The sequence below is a fragment of the Heteronotia binoei genome, chromosome 3 (assembly GCF_032191835.1).
Source record: "Heteronotia binoei isolate CCM8104 ecotype False Entrance Well chromosome 3, APGP_CSIRO_Hbin_v1, whole genome shotgun sequence".
Lineage (NCBI taxonomy): Eukaryota > Metazoa > Chordata > Lepidosauria > Squamata > Gekkonidae > Heteronotia > Heteronotia binoei.
In genome coordinates, this window is record NC_083225.1 from 160,709,671 (window position 1) to 160,727,669 (window position 17,999).

Sequence of the window (17,999 nt, forward strand, 5' to 3'; positions counted from 1 at the left end):
TTCAAAAACAACTTATCAACAATTTGCCTTATGGTCCCTGTAGCCTGAAAGAGCTCTGCTCAGATACTGCTATCAGAAGCATCATATTTGAAAGCAAGGAAGCCTGCAGTTCCTCCCTTTCCACTCCTAAACCAGAAGCGATCCTGGCCGCTGTTTCTGCCAGATTAGAGGGATCCAACATTTCCTGTAATAAACCCACATCCCTTCAAAAAAAGTGCTTGATTCAAGGTCACGATCTCTCCTCTTCCGTGCCACAACAGTTTTGAAATATGAAACGCAACCAGGTCTTGGCCACATGAAAACGTGAAGCTGCCTTATATCCATCTCTAGTGCAGGGGTGGCCAAACTGTGGCTCAGGAGCCACATGTGGCTCTTTCACATCGTGTGGCTCTTGAAGCCCCCACCAAGGAAGGCATTTGCCTCTTTAAACCACTTCTTCAAGCCAAGTCAGCGGCTTGGAGAATGCATTTAAAGTTCAAGTTGCTTTCTCTCCACCTCCCCACCTATTTTCCTTCCTTCCTTCTCTCAGACATCTGACGTTCATGTCTGGTAGCTCTCACACATCTGACATTTATTCTATGTGGCTCTTATGTTAAGCAAGTTTGGCCACCCCTGCCCTAGTGGGTCCTATGTAATCCCTTTCCTAAAACTGCAGGAACACCTGCAAGGAATTTTCCTCTGTGTGTTGTGCTTGGGGGATGAATTGTGGTTGCACCCACACCCCATGTCAGAATTCCAGAGGTGCCCACGAGCTCAAAAAGGATGGAGTGCCCTGTTGTCTTTCTGAAGGAGACCCAGTTAGGGTTGCCAGGTTTGGGTTGGAAAATACCTGGAGATTTGTGGAAAGGAGCCTGAGTTTGGGGAGAGGAGGAGCTTCAATGAGATATGACTCCAGAGCCTCGTGTGCGGGGCGGGGGAGTGAGGGTGCCCACAGAGAGGGCTCCAAGTGCCGGCTCCGGCACCCATGCCATAGGTTTGCCACCACTGACATAGGCTTTCCAGTTCCCTGCCCCCTTTCCTCCCAAATAAACTGTCCAGAGTGTCACCTCATGAGGTGCAAACGGCTTCTAGTAAGAAGGGAAAACTGACACAATCCCATATACTCTGTCCTTCTCAGAATTTCATGGGAAACATATCTGGTCTATGTCTTGCATGCAAGAACAGAGCACATGCTTTGAAAGCAGCAGATCAAACATTAAATCTTTGGGGGCGTCTCCCAAGAGTGGATCTCAGGTAACAGAGCTAAGACTCGTGTCTGAGACATGAAGAATCATTACAGTCAGAGTAAGCAGTACTGGGATAGGTGTATGAGAAGCCTGAGTCAGTATACGATTAACTCTGTCTGTTCATTGTGCTTTAATTAACTCCAGTTCCAGACAATATTATTCCTTTCACACTGATAAAAGCCACTGGGCAAACTAGGACAATTTAAATCTTACACACTGCTAAATTCTCAATAGACACTTCAAAAAATGTGGGATTTGAAACATGATTTTTTTTACACACCAGCATGTTTCAAGCTCTTCCATTCTTGCTGGTGCTTGTCAAATATTTTTTTCTCATGTTCCCCACAACCATGAGTTCTAAACATGTATTTTACTAAGAGATAACTATTCAGGAATGCAAAAGTTCAGTGCGGTTGCCACTCTTCTTAAAATTGTAGTTTTACTGTAGTCACTGAATCCCTATTTTATGATTTTATTTGAGATCTGTGTTTAAAATTGGCATACAAATACTATAAGATTTTTTTAAAAATGAAGGTAAAGATTCAGAAAATTCTGAAGTCAAATATAGTACCTTAATCAAAAACCTCCACAACACTGCTTCCAAAACTACTGCCTAAAACCCACCATACTCATTTAGTGTTTGGGAATTTCTACAACCTTAATTTTTTTCCAGCACTCAGATGTAAAGAAAGAATACAGGTGACAGAGTCCAAAACACAGAGTATTCCTTCATGATTTTTTTCACACTAATGTAAACAGTGGGGGGGGGGGGGAAGCTAATATTCAAATAAAGTTCTTTATAATTCCTGCTTGAGCATAAACTATTGTAAAAAATACAACAGGAATTCTGTGGCACCTTAAAGACTAACAAATTTTACTCCATCATAAGCTTCCATGGACTACACCATACAGCACCTTAATCAAAAACCTTTACACCGGCCTACGGAGGAGTGGCTTTGACCCATTTCCGGGTTGAAAGCCATTGCCGAGCTCTTACTCAGCCTGCTTTAAAAATAAATATTTTACCCCCTATAACATCAAAATTTAAAGTTTAAAAGATAGCTTCGAAGGGGGAAAAGAAAGGCAAAACCAAGAAAAAATGCAGCATTTAACAGACTTTTTCCTGGTTCCAGACATACCATCCACCTCCTCCACAACGCTGGGGAGGGGTGAGTCAATGGCTGAAGAGATTCCTCTCACTGCAAATTTTTTAATGCAGGTACTAACAGAGGCAAGAACTGAGAAATGATATAATAGAAATGCTACAACCTGTGAGCCAACACCTGGATTAATTAGAAGAGCTTCATAAACAGACATGCCAAAAAGCAGAGACAGCTTTTCAGAAAGTTACTGAGCTTGAGAAAAAAATATCTGAGACAACTTCAGATATTTGGGCGAGGCAACGTATTCTTACTTTGGACTATCGAAGCCGTGAGTTGTGCCTAAAGTTCAGAGGATTCACATCAAACTCCGAGGCTGGAACAGAGCTGACTATATTTATGGCAAACTGGCTTGCAGCTACGCTGGTTCTTGAAGCTGGAATTGAACCCCTGCTGCAGCGAGCTTATAGCTTTGGAAAGGTATGTGAGGAATCCATTTCATTATCATATACCAGAGATATATTGGCAGAATTCAAAGATTTTCGAACACAAAGCAGGATTCTTGCAGAGGCCAGAGAGAGGGGCGGTTTGGACTATCAGGGGTTAAAGATACAGATGTATCCTCATCTCCCTCCTGAGTTCCTAAAAATCAGAAGAGATCTTAAAGGCACGACAGCTAAACCACGGGACTTAGGAATAAGATATCGTTGGCTCCAAACGGGCAAACTTTGTGTGCAACAAGGTTCAACTTAACATACTGCCCACGACTCTGCCTCTGGTGAATTATTGCTGACAGCTTTAAATTCCTCCCCCCTTGCATTGAGAGTAAACAAGAGGAAGGAGAACTCTCCCCCTACTCCAGTTAAAGCAAGTCGTGTATGCGCTTCTGAAGATCATGGAGATTTTGAGGAGAGTGTTGACTCCTTTTAAAAAATGAGGTTTTGGGTACAATTTATAATGGAAGCATAACTCTCTGATACTAGAGAGTGGTGGGACTGTTGTAAGTGTCTGGGCATGTTCCCCCAAGGTATAATCAGCCCATGGAAGGTGGAGTCTTGTTCTCCTCCAGTCCTTAAATTTTAAGGTCTCCAAGGGCTGAGCTATATATTATATTATTTGTAGCATAACATAGCTCTAATTTGCTTTGAAATATATAATGTAAAGCTAATATAATGAGCTAAGATTAACTTGTGAATTTTATAAATTTTATTATTTAATCTTTGAGAGAAGAATGAAGGAAGAAGATGAAGAAAACATGAAGATACAATGTTTAAGTGATATTAAGTTTGTACAGTGTAATAGATTTTGTTGGAGTTGTTAATTTTTAAATTCTTCCTTTAATAAAGAAAGAAAATGCAAAAAAACAAAACAAAACCAACCTTTACACCATTGGATGGATTCATATTTTCTCCCATGCTGCTTCTAATGCCTGAAAGTTGCCCTCCCTGAATAGTTGTGTGAGGTGATACTCCTTACTTCCTTCAAATCCCACCTCGAAATCTACCATTCCCATTAAAAAATCTTGACCAAGACCCTTAGACCCCCTGCACCTAGTTTAAGTATGCATAACAAGAATCCTTTCAATACCTTGCTAGGCTAACTGTCACTGGCCCCTTTCTCTCAGACCCAAGCAGATGTTCTTTCCCTCCACTTCTGCAGAATGATGGACAAGGTCCTTGCATTGAGCAGCAAAGGGAACAACAATATTACTTCCAATATGGAGAACATTAAACAACTGAACGCATTCTTTTCGTGTTGTTTCTCTGTAAGGCCCTATGCACAGTGAAGTCCCTATATAAAATACCTGCTCTGGATTCAATGTTATTAATCCCTTCCAAGAGCCCTGTTTGCATACAGTCCAGACTTTGATTTATTAGGCATTGAAATATGTTCACTGTTTTCTTACCTGAATCCTATTTTTAATCTTTCATATTGTGATAAAAAGATATGTCCCAAATTGCTTGTTTTTAAAATCTCCAAGGCAATCCTTGTACGTCAGCCTTTTGCAGAGAACACATTTTAAATGATAGTATTAAATATTTTAGATTTAAATATTTGGAAGGTAAATTTACAAAAAAAATTTCTCCAAACTGAAGGACTCCAAACTGAAATTACTATAGGTCAAATAACACCAATACACATCCATTTACACAATTAAGTCCACATTTTTTCTACAACCAAAGTATTACAAAAAAGAGCATTATTACTCTTTACATAAGCTTACATTATCCTCCCACAATTTGGAAACAATAAGCAGCAGCAGGAAACAAGTTACTGCCATCAGATTTAAGGGAGATGTGTCATGGTCTGCACTGTTTAGATACCAAGTTGCCTACAAACAATAATAAAAATATTTTGCAAATGTTTCAAAGCTCAGCCGCAAGGTAATTACACCAAATGCACACAAAAGCTTATACCCAGAATTAAACTTTGCTGGTCTTAAAGGTGCCACTGGATTCAAACTTTGCTCTATTGCTTCAGACCACCACAGCCACCCACCTGGATCAATTTTCACTAGTTACTGTTACTTTAAGCTTACCTGGAGCTAGCCCAGCATTTGCAGGACTTCCCATGGAAGGATGAGAGAACAAGGCTTGAGAGAAGGCAGACATATTTGACTGTGACATGTTACCAAGTCGGGAGGTCGATCCTCCTTTAGGAATAAACTCACTTGCAGCTGGATTTGGTGTCTGTTTGAAAATGGGGAAAAGTATGTTTAATTTTTTTTTAAAAAAATAGATCTCTCTTAACAGCCTAGTTAATTTTCTTAAGATCTCTGTAGATGGTTTGGGAAAAAACAAGATAGATCATGAAATAAACACAGTTGAGAAAATCACTTGTGTGAATTCAGATCCACTTCTGTTACTTGGCCCCTCTCACCCAATAGGTTCTTCCCTCAACACAAAGCCTTGCACTATGCAAGTCCTTCCCATGTCAATCAAGGGTGGCCACCATACTGTATAAGAGCTCATGATGATGGGTTAGAGATAGACAAAGAAAGAGTGATACCAAATTAATAGGTTATGTGACATAGCTGTAATATGGAAATGGAGTGGAGACTGATATGCCTCTCATATCTGATGATGTTCTTCAGTCAGAGGATAAATATTCAAATATTTATTTCAAATTAGCATCATCATTAAATTATCATCATCAAAAAACATACACACACTCATGCAATATAATCAAGTGTGGTAAAGTAAGCCTGCAGTGGATCCTGAACAAACACAACACATTCAAAAACTCAAACTACTCCTTTAGATAGCAACGAAGCAAATCATTGTGCAGCTGTTGCTGATATTTTAGAGGCTTCTGCTGGTCCTATTTCTATGGATATTTTCCAGCTTGTTTCAAGGTAGTGTCCATAGTATACGGACACTACCTTGAGCTTACTACCTACCTTTGCCTATTTTTTGTTTTCTTTTTCTGCTTGTAAAGGAATCAATTCCTGGAGTAGACTATAAGTGCCTTTCTACAAGAGAGGTCCACTAAATAAAGTGGTTATTAGACTTTTACTAAGAAAATTCCAGGGACGTTAACAACTTTGGCTCAGTAGCAAATTTGCCCTTCCTGGGCAAGGTAGCCATGCGGCTTCAGTGCTATTTGCACGTAACAGATTGTCTAGATTCTTCGGAATTTGGTTTCCAACCCAGTTATGTGACTGAAACTGCCTTGTTTGCACTGTCTGATAATTTACACCAGGAGGTTGGTAGAGGAGTTTTTGAGAGTGGCTTTCAATACAGCAGTTATATTATCTTTCTGGGATGACTGGCTGGAATGGAGCAATGTTTTGCATTATCTCCAATCCTACATATTTCACAGATCATGTTGTAACATGATCTGTGAAATATGTTGGAGAGTGACGAAGATGGCGAGGGGTCTGGAGACCAAGTCCTATAAGGAAAGGTTGAAGGAGCTGGGGATGTTTAGTCTGGAGAGGAGGCAGCTGAGAGGTGATATGATCACCATCTTCAAGTATTTGAAGGGCTGTCATATAGAGGATGGTGTGGAATTGTTTTCTGTGGCCCCAGAAGGTAGGACCAGAACCAATGGGTTGAAATTAAATCAAAAGAGGTTCCAGCTCAACATTAGGAAGAACTTCCTGACCGTTAGAGCGATTCCTCAGTGGACTAGGCTTCTTCGGGAGGTGGTGGGCTCTCCTTCCTTGGAGGTTTTTAAACAGAGGCTAGATGGCCATCTGACAGCAATGAAGATCCTGTGAATTTACGGGGAGGTGTTTGTGAGTTTCCTGCATTGTGCAGAGGGTTGGACTAAATGACCCTGGCGGTCCCTTCCAACTCTATGATTCTAAGATGGAGCCAAGTAACTATTGCTCTTCTCCTTGGATTATGGGGTATTGCAGTTCCCTAGTCTACATGGAAATACTTGGTGAAAGTATCTAGAAATTTATAGCAAGTGCACTAATTTTAGTTTTAATTGTTATTTTTAGGATTTGTTCTATTTCTCCTTGTAAGCCACCCTAATACTCTAAGCAGAATGGTGGGATATAAGTTTCAAAAATAAAGTCATTTTGCTAATAATAACTCGAAGCAAAATGTGCTTTCCACATAGTGAAAGATTCTGTAGTTTCCATGTTGCTGCTGCAGCTGCTCATACAATGCCATGGGATTTCCATGTGCTAGGTCCCCCTCATAGTTTCCCTACCCCACTCCCGAGAATGGCCATCCCTATGCCCTGTGTGCCAACCATGGCTTTCCCTGCTCCTTCCCCAAATCAGCAGCTGAATATCACTGTAACAACCTGTGGGTCAGGTTCCCTCAATTCCCCACTGTTTAAAGTCCATCTCTTGCCTCTTTTGTTGTCTTTCCCTTTATATCTGCTATAATTATATTAGGTCAGCAGGAGGAGGGAATGGCTGCTGCTGGGACAGGGAAAATGACAACTGTGTGGAAATCTGAACTTTCATACCAACGTGGTACCTATCCAAGTTTTGTGAAGAAGTTTTTCAAACCTTTGTAGCAAAGAAAGGTTAGGAAAAATCAGAGGAGAGCTGGGGAAACCATAGGAGGTGTACAAACGCCCCATAATCCTGTCAGACAGCAGGAAAGGGAAAAAACCATCTCCCAACAGCATCAAACCTGGGCTAAATAATCTGTGTGGAAATGGCATTTGATACACCCTAGCTCTTAAGATTTAACAAAAACAATTTTGCAACATTATAAAACCAAAACACATTTACTATGGCATGAACATTTGTGAATGACACATTTATTGTACAACAAAATTCATGCCACAATAAATGTCAGTCTTTACCACAAGACTTATAATGCAAAAGACAACCAGAGCTCCCCTCTGGAATTTGTTTCAAAAACCTGCTTATTCTACATCTTCCCATAAATTATCCATTCTCCCTTTCCTTCCATTCTTTTTTAATACTGGCAAATAGCTACAGTATAATGTAATGGATTATAATATACTATAAACCGGTGGTGTGGCTCTCAACTACAATTTCCATCCACCGAATACCCCATGAGAGCCCAGCAAATGGGGAGTGACCCTCAACAGCAGCCGGGGCGGGGGACGGGACGGTGCCTGCTGCAAGAGCAGGCAGTCTGTGAAAATCACCCACCCAACCCTGCATGGATGAAAACTTTAGGCAGGATGCACCCAATATTTAATTAACTTCTCCGTATTTAAAAACAGTTCAAAGCAAGACAGGCCCAGTTCTTATATAAATAAGTTTTAAACCTATTTCAAAGATTGCACTGAACATCAGTTCAAAAAGCTTACTATGTCTCTGACAAACTGAAGTACTGCAATACACACACTACAGCCTGCCAAAGTCAAAGTCAGGAACTGCCAATATTAATTGAAGTCATCAGTAAATCAAGCCAGCACTAGCCATCTCCATGCACAAAAAGACACAAGTTTCATTACCTATAACTGATAAAGAGAATTTATTTTACAAAAAGCAGCAACACCCGCCTTTGAGGATCTAATATAGGGACACTGATCAACTAAGATAGCAACAACAAAAAGTGGAAAAACCATTCAATCACTCGTATTTGTGAAGATTCCATTGGTCTAACATCAGTCACAGTCCTGCCCCAAACAGCTTACATTAAGAAAACAGTAACTAAAAAGCCATACAGTGACCAACAGGGATCACTGCAATCTCATCATCGCTTAAAACCATGGTTTTCATATCTTCCAGAATGAGCAGGTCATTACTGAATCTAAGCAATCATCAAAGATTAATTTCAATTTTTTCTAACACACCAAAAAACTAGATACAGAGGAATAATCAAGCTATTTCCTTAGGCTTTTGCAATCCACATACACACTAGCTGGTCAGAAGATAGTGGGCTATTTCGCTTGACTGGTGTCCATGGCAGGAAGAGAAGATGAATAGACAGGAGGAAAAGACTGGCAAGCCCAGACAGCTGATACAGTGTTCCTGGCTGGAAGAACAGCATCAACTTAAGAGCTTCGTGTTTTATAGCGCTTTTTTGGGGTGAGGGGATATAAATTTTTGTATTTCTGCTTTTTACACTTAAGCAGCAAAGAAATATGCTGCTGCTGCACTTGTACCAAGTTTCATAATACAGACATCAAATACAATTTCCAATGTCTGGACATCTACTACTTTTTCTCACTTCTGTAATGGTTCAAAGAATTCAGGCCCCAAGTATTTGTCTTTTAGGGACAAATACTGGGTGAGGTAAGAAATCTTGTTTCATTACATACTACACATGTGTACGCAGACACATCTCTAGACAAGTTAAACAACTTGTGTCCATTTGTCTTTCCCCCAAATTTACTGGTGCAATATTACAGGCCATCTGTTTAAACACCTACTATAATAGAAATGGGATCCCCCCCCCTCATATTTTATCCCAGTTACACACACACACACACACACACACACACAATATCAGCTTGCAGTCTCTTCCTCATGTCTATCCCTCCTCTCCATCTGCAATGCTAGAAGATGAAAGAACAACACATACACATACTTCTGTTATACATGTCAATTCTGTACTGTTATGGAACTTACAAGTTATGCATTGTACCACTGCTCAGAAATTTAGTTCTGTAAAATTTAATCATATATGATGTATGCGAATCAAGGTAGGCCAACAAAAATTCATACATGCAGGAAAGACATAATCAGGGGAGGATGGCTGGGAACATCTGTGACAGCTGAGTGATATCTGGGCTGAGTCATTACCTCCCCTATTACAGGTATTTAAGCTTGGGCATGGTCAGAGGCATAAGCCTTTGATGTAAGTTAAAGGGCAAGTGCCGAAGGACTTGAGGTTTGCAGCCTGTGGCCCAGAGTAAGCTAAGCCACCGGAGGCAGAGCCTCTCCAGGATGTAGGACTATTGCATTTGTTGTTGTTTAAATTATATTTTTGTATTTTGTAGGCTGATTTGAATCCCTAGTGGGGGAGAAAAAATTAAATTTTTATTCATGCACCTAGTTATTGAAAACAGTGTTACCATTTCCTTTCAGCAAACTGTCTGATAAATCACTAACAATGTAAAATACAGCAATTCTTTAGGAAAGTAAAATTTTCAGTTTCCACAGAATTGATTAAAGAATTCAGTTTTTCCTTTCATCCTATTCAGCACACAAACATGCACAAAATAAAACTTCAGGGCTTCATTATCTAATGGCCAGCACAGTCTGTATGACTTCTCTCTGCATACTCCATTTCTTCAGATGCTGACCCCTCCCACCTCATCCTCAGTGCAGTATTCCAATCCAGAAGGGGTTTTGTCTCCAGCCACCACCTTTCCAGGAATAAAAAGGGGACTGCTACATGAAAGAGGACTCTGAGCTGGATAGCCCAGGCTTGCCTGATCTTGTCAGATCTTGAAAGTTAAGCAGGGTCAGCCCTGGCTACTATTTGGATGGGAGACCTCCATGGAATACCAAGCTGGAATGCAGAGGCAGGTGATGGCAAACCACCTCCAAACATCTCTTGCCTTGGAAACCCTACGGGGCTGGCCATAAGTCAATTGTGACTTGACAGCAAAACAATGACATTTGAAAGGGGAATATAGTCAAAATCTGTGCCTGCCAGTTCCTTACCCTGACACACACAGAGACACACACACACATATATATATGAACATATGAAACTGCCTTATACTGAATCAGACCCTCGGTCCATCAAAGTCAGTGTTGTCTTCTCAGACTGGCAGTGGCTCTCCAGGGTCTCAAGCTGAGGTTTTTCACACCTATTTGCCTGGACCCTTTTTTGGAGATGCCAGGGATTGAACCTGGGACCTTCTGCTTCCCAAGCAGATGCTCTACCACTGAGCCACCGTCCTCCCCGATAAATGAAATCAGGTCATTCCATCCAACCCAGAAAACTGCCAAATCATACTATCCAGCTGTTAAGAAAAAAGTTATTATCTGCACTCTTGTACAACAATACAAGTAGAGCCACGTTTATGTTAACCCTCTAGCAACATAAGACAAAACCAAAATAAAGTCTGTGTTATTTGTTCTTTTATTTTTTATGAAGACAATCATGGGTTATTTTCCTTCACCCTCCCTGCCACCGGATTTGAGATTTTCAGACTCAGGACTTTTATTCTGTCCTTTATACCACCTTTATTTGCTCTAATAGCTTCTTGTGCTATTAAGAGATGCAGAAGAATGCACTTGTTGAAATAGTGCAGATTGCAGTGAAGGCGACAAGGGGCTATTCCTAGTTCCAAAGGTTCCCACAACAAGGGTTTGACATCTTGGAACACTTCTTCACCTCCTCAACGTAAGAGAAGCCTAAAACTATGTACCATACCAAATTGGCACTAAATATAAGAGTGTTTCCAAGATCCATGGCTTTGCTTAAGACAATGCAATTACTCATTTACTGCAAGTGATCCAGTCGCTTCTCCCATAGGTAGCACGACTTCAGTCACATGGTGCGACATTTTCCCTCTACTTAAAATGCAGTTCTGTGACTGGGATTATGTGCTGCCATACAGAATGCTGTTGCAGAAATATCAGCCTATTTTACACATTTGTATCTACCACCCCCAGAAAATACACCTAAGACTACTCAAAAATTCAAATGCAAATTCACGCTACTGTGTGAACAATTTCATCCTCTGTTTATATCTTTTTACCTCTAGAGGCTTGGTAGTTTCTTCACCCCCAGAGTTCAGTATAACCACTCAATTTTAAAGCTGTATTTTCTATTTAAATGATCCGTACCTTTTCAAATTAATTGAACAGACTATTTAGCAGTTTCTCATTTGCGGATTTAATAACCAACTTTATTCTTAACCAATTTTATTCTTTCCCTTAAGAAATGAACTTCAGCTTGTAATGTTTAAATTTATTTATTCTCACTACATAAATTAACAGGAGGCAAAAGGTGGATCCAGACTACATTTCCCACAAACCAAAAGGGTGGTGTAATTTCCCCCAACTTCTTCCCGATTTGCCTTTCATCCTCCAGGAGGGTCCTCCATCCTCCAGGACCAACATTCTGGGGAGACTGGTGGAGGGGGCAGGGGAGGTAGGAACCTTCTGGTCCACTGACAGAACTGCATTGTATTAGAGGAAAATCTAATCTGGATCAAACCCATATCATATTAGATGAGAAATGCGTATTACCAGACACTTTGCATGTTATTCATATTTCTTTTACTTTTGAAATTGTGAACTGCTTTCAGCCCCCTAAACATATCTGATCTGAGCAGTTTCTAAAAAATAAAATAGTAGCCAACATATTCAAAGTGACTAGGAAAAAGTAATTTTACCTGTAAATTGTTTTCTGTGACTCTGTTCCACCAAACCATATTGATGGGTACTCCTGTTTTACACCTGTCAGCCAGGCAGCCAATAGGGTTCTTTGATTTTCGTGCCTTTGATCCCACCGGAACTATCCTCTCCTCCAGCATCCCCAGTCGATACTTCCTTGGCTATGGAAAAGAAGGAAAAAAACCAGGGCACTCCCAACATCCCTTAATCTGGAACTCAAAACTAAAACTATATGAGATAATATATCTCTGATTGACTTCTGGATTGGTGGAATAGGAAACAATTTGCAAGTAAAATTTCTGAGACTGTTCCCTTCAATCCCAATTTACCATGCCTTGGAATAGGAAACTGTAAAGGCCAACAATCAGAACTAGCATACTTGCCCTGCATGGAATTTTATTGGGGGGGGGGGGCAGAGAACTTCCTAGATTTGTTCCAAAATAGAAAAAGAAGGTTTTGGGATGTGGACTATCAGGCAAGTTAGAAGCTTCCCTGTCATTCATATATCTTCAATCCTGCCAGGAAGGATACCAGACTTACACTCTTTGAAAGTATCAACAGACTTCCAGAAGTCAAGAAGGACATGATCTTGAAAACAAATGTTCAGACCAAACCAAAAGTCCTTAAGTCTTTAAACCACAGCACATTAGTTTCAAAACCAGATTTTGAAATCACTGAGCAGGCCACAAAAGAGCATCTGTTCAACAATAATATGTTGGCAGGGGACAGCTATCCCTAGAATAGAAATAGAAAGAGAGCTCTCATTCCTAATAAAGTCAAACAATATCCTACTGTAACAGATTCTTATCAATTTATGGGTGCTAGTGAAAATGATCTGGAACAAAAATTTAATTATACAAACACATCTAATATGAAAACACTTGGTAAATTAAGACATCCTCCTTACCTATTTGCTGTCAAAATAAATACTTAGAAGTAGAAAGGAAGCCTCAGTGGGAATTACATTAAGATGGAACACTCACAAAATGCTTTTTAACAGTGGACATAATTTCCCCTATTTGAGACAATCATAAAGACTGTACTTAAGGAGACATCAAGAACCTAAAAGCATACATGGTTTTATAAAATTGTTTTTTTAAAATAGCTATGCTCACAATGAAGCATGCCGTAAGTATAAACAGTATTTCCTAACAAAGACCATGAATTGAGTTTTGGTGCACGACCAGTCTGAATTATGGCCAGAGAGCTAAGACCTGATTTGCAGGCAAAGGCTAAGCAGACATCTGAGATTCAACCATGATGCTGCTCTACGCAGAAAACTGTTCTTATGAAGTTATACCAGAGGCATCTAGTGATTTTCACCAGATCAATGAAACCTTTATTTTTATTTCTTTTATTGTTTCTTTTATGATTAGAAAAATGGCATAAATGAAAGATTTTGCTTGACTCACGCAAACAAGTTGGGTCAGAATTAAAAGAAACTAGCAAAACTGAAACTAACCTTGCATGTAAGGAAAGAGTCACTCAATATACTTGTAGTCAGATGCCCAGAATAACTTTAAACTAAAAAGTAGATACAAACTTGACAATAACACTGCTAATAGGTATTCAGATGCCACCAATGTCGAGAGAGAAGCAGCAACATGACTCCACTCAATAACCCATTTAAGAATAAGAGCTACTTGTGCAGAAAGAATGCAAAGACCTGCCTCAAAGGGTCTCCCTGCTGACTCCCTGTACAATATAAATCAGGAACCTCAATGAATGCAGTTATCACCTGAGAAGTATGCAATGAACAGCAGTTACCTGACTCAGGCACTAATGTGATGTGGGAAATTTCATGCCAATCAAAACAAGGATTCCAGTAACCACAGGGTGGTATAGTGGCTAAGAGAGATGAGTTCTAATCTGGAGAACTGGGTAACTCTCCTTTCTTCCATATGAAGCCTGCTGGATGACCTTGGGCCAGTCACAGTGCTCTCAGAACTCTCTCAGCTCCACCTACCTCATAAAGTGTCTGTTGTATGGGAAAGGTAATTATAAGCTACTTTGAGACTTAAGGTGGAAAAATGGCAGATATAAAAACCTACTCCTCTTCTTCTACAGGAAGGGTCATCAACTACAGGGCCCTAAAGCAAAATGTGGCTGAAGAGCCACTACCCACTTCCCTTCAAGTTGATCTAGACTCTAAAACAAGCGTGGAGCAAAGCATTCTGGCAACTTTAGGGGGGATAGGTACAATCATCGCAGGCTTCTAGGACACCTAATAGTTGACAAATGTACCAGAGGAATGTTAATTTATTTATTTGATTTATAGCCTACTCTTCTCTGTATAACAGAACTCAGAGCAGAACAACATATGTGTAAAACAATATCTATAAACTTAGATTATTAGCACAAATCTAATACTACAACAGGAAAAAAAATTAAAAGATGGCATGTGAAGAGGAAAACATGACCTGGTGTCCCTTATTCAGGGGGAGAGTGAGCATCCTACAATAAGTCAATACAAAACAGCAGACACGAAACAGGAAAGGGAGGGGGAGGAAAAGAAAGGGAGGCCAAGCTAGAGTGAAGACCATCACTGCCCTCAGCCATAAGCCTGGCAGAACATCTCTGTCCTGCAGGCCCTGTTGAACTGCATCAGATCATGCAGGGCCAGGGTCTCACTTGGCAGGGCATTCCACCAGAATGGAGCCAGGGTCAAGAAAGCCCAGGCTCTGGTTGAGGATAGTCAGATACTTTTCAGACCAGAGATCATCAGTAGGTTGTTTGCTGATTGTAAAATAGGGATGAGCACCAGGAAAATGGACATCCATGAAGATTTGTGGGGTCTCACAAACCATGAACCTCCATGAAGCTTTTAATTTAATGGACTTTTTTGAGGTTCATGCTTCGTGATGTGGCATGGCTTGCAAAAACAATTTAAAGGGATCCCTTTAAATGCCTTCTGAGTTCACTCGCTGAGTTGCATCACCTTTGCTTGGAGAAGACATTTAAAGAGAACCTCCCAAAGCCACCTAGGAGTTTTGTGGGAGGTTTGTGAGGGTGGGATAGCATGAATCAAGGTTCACAAACCATGAACGGGCCTGGTTCATAATGAATTTCAGTTCATTGCTCAGTTTATGCTCATCTCCAGCATAAAGCACTCCAGCAGATGTACAAGGAAAAGTGGTCCCTGAAGTATGCTGGTCCCAGACCACCCAGGGCTTTAAAAGTCAGTACAAAAAGATTAAACCTGATCCAGTATTCAATCTGGAGTCAGTGTAACTGATGGAGCACTGGTTGAGTGTGGGTTCTAACAGAGGTTCACATGAGAACCCGTGCTGCTGCATTCTAGACCACTGCAATTACTGGGTCAGTCTCAATGGTAGCCCTGGGTGGAATGAGTTAGTCTAATCTGGAGACGACTATTGCATGGATCACTGTGACTAAGGGTGAGATAGGAAGGGGGGAAATCGTCTAACCTGGTGCAGATGGAAGAATGCCAGTCGGGCTACATTTGTGACCTGGGCCTTCTATTGAAAGGGAGGCATCTAGAACACACCCAAACTTCTGCCCATTGGCACTTGTTAAAAGTACATCATCAAGATCTGGGAGTCAGCACTCTAACCCCTCATCTCCCCAGCCCAGCCACAGAACCTCTGTCTTAGATGGATTTAATTTCAGCCGATTCCGTTTCAACCAACCAAGCCTCCAGACCCTCAGCCAGAATATCTGGGGTGGTATTCAGCCAGCTGCCCATCAACAGATACAATTGGGTATCATCTGCATACTGATGACAACCCAGCCTGATGCTCCATATTAGTTGGGCAAGGGGACACATATAGGTGTTAAACACTGAGAAGAGGACTGCCCCTTTGGGAACACCACATACCAACAGATATCGTGGTGAGACCCTTTCCCCTAGTTCTCCTAGGTCTGTCTGTTATTCCTATGACACATATTCTATTTCATTCAAAATATCCATGTAAAATATTTCTACAAAAGAACTAAAGCAAAAAACAAGTCAAATTATTACCCTCAATATTATTCTAATCTCCAATTCAGAATGTTGCTGCATAACAGTTGTTAAAGCTGCAATCAAGAAACTTTCTAAACAGCATGATATGCAGATGTTTTCTGTGGTCTCTAAATATTACTGCTCAAGTTAGTTTTAATTTTCTTAAAGTGATATGCAATTTCACTGAAACATCTGACATCATTGGTAGGTGTTTGGGTCTTCAGTTTAGAGAAAAGATCAAAGAAAGTGGGGTCAGCTTCATGGATCCAACTTAGAGTTAGCAATTGTTATTTACACAACATTTTGTTAACAAAGAAAAACTCTAATCTGTTTAGACAATAGCATTTCTCCTCTAGGATTCTCGCAGGCCTAAGGCTCATGTGCTGTCTCCCCTGCTCTCCTCACTGAACCAAGAGGCAAATTCCCAAACCAAATGGTTATTTATCTGAGTTTTTACTTCTCCTTGAACCAAAAAAACAGGAAGGCCCAAGGTCCACTTCCAGATTTTTCCTGGGCTGAATGTACATAGATTGAACAGGCACCTAAAACATATGTAAGATTGTAGGTAGTTCATGGTTCTGCTATAGTCCTTCAATGGTTACTGAACACAGGATTCAACCGATCAAAAATCTTAAGCTTCAACAAAGAAAATAATTGCTAGCACTTAATAGTCCTAGTGGTTAGGAATGTGTAACTATCCACAGATCTCAGAAGTCAGGAGGGCTGACACAAAGCTGCACAGCTGCAAGAGGCATGGGAAATACTAAGGTTGTGTGCATTCTCTACTCTGCTCACCATAACAGTGCACATAATTTTAAATATAGGAAATTACCATTGGTACTTACCGTGAAGGGTCCTTCTCTTTTGAGGTCAGGAGGCCATCTCTGTGGGTTATTCCCATCCATCCTTCAGAGAGGCAGCAAATACTTTCTTCTACTTCCTGTTGGTGCCTTTGGAATGACTCGCCCTTCAGTTCTGGGACTCCGAAAGCAATAACCATAATTTAAGTAATACTCTAATTCTGTTAAAGAAAACATACTAAACAAGAGCATTAATGGCCACATAACAGTACCCAGTGAAATACAGGGTAGAAAGGCAAAAAGAAGAGAACAGTACACAGAAACAGGAATGTCGATGATGATGGGAGGGCCGAGATGGCCTCCTGACCTCAGAGGAGAAGGACCCTTCACAGTAAGTACCAATGGTCATTCTCCCTCTGAGGCAGAGGCCATCTCTGTGGGACCTCCCAGAGCAGTATCCCTTAGATGGGTGGGTCATCATCATCGGCTGTTATCGCAGTGTGCTGCAAAACTCTTCTTCCAAATAATTCTGCTTGCAATGACGAACAAAAGTGGAAAAACATGCAGTAACTTTACAAACTTCTTCTGCAAATGATCTATTAAGTAGGGCTGCGTTGGTGGATGAACTACACAAAGAATGTAGCATAATTCTGGTAGGTGTCTCCAGGCTAGAAGCCTTGTAGGCTGCATATCACAAGCCTTGAGAACTAAGCTAATGGAAGTCTTGGACATTCAACCTCCAGACCTGGAGGGTGATATATTGCTGAAGCAGCTGTCTGTTTTCTTGATAGAGTCTGTCCTTGAAATGTAGATATTAAGCACTCTGTGGACATCCAGGGTATGCCACACAAATTCCTCGGGATGCTAGGACTGTAGGCAAAATGTGGGAAGATAGATCTCTTGTAATCTGTGAAAATTCAAAGAAACTTTAGGCAAAAAAATATTGGATCAGCACTGAGCACTACCTTATCTGTGTGAAGGATGAAAGGTTTGATTTTACAGATAAGGCACTAATCTCAGAGACTCTGTGAGCTGAGGTTACAACAATTAAAAAGAGAGTCATCTTAAGACCAACTTCCCTGAAAGGCTCAAAGGGAGACTTTGCAAGGGCAGATGATACCATAACCTCCGAATAGGACAGCAATATACTGGAGGAGGTGCCTA

At 40.7% G+C, this 17,999-nt stretch overlaps 1 protein-coding gene across 2 annotated transcripts in view; it reads right to left on the reverse strand.

The window, feature by feature from the left end:
* The window catches only part of PAN3 (poly(A) specific ribonuclease subunit PAN3), a 93,533-nt gene that overhangs the window by 31,026 nt on the left and 44,508 nt on the right, over window positions 1–17,999 (reverse strand). Inside the window, exons 5-6 of one of the 2 annotated variants that reach the window (XM_060234741.1) lie at window positions 12,071–12,232; window positions 4,866–5,016 (exon numbers count right to left, since the gene is read on the reverse strand). In XM_060234741.1, coding sequence (XP_060090724.1) covers window positions 4,866–5,016; window positions 12,071–12,232 — 313 coding nt within the window. The remainder of the gene's footprint in view (window positions 1–4,865; window positions 5,017–12,070; window positions 12,233–17,999) is intronic. The other variant, XM_060234742.1, reaches the window with a different exon arrangement.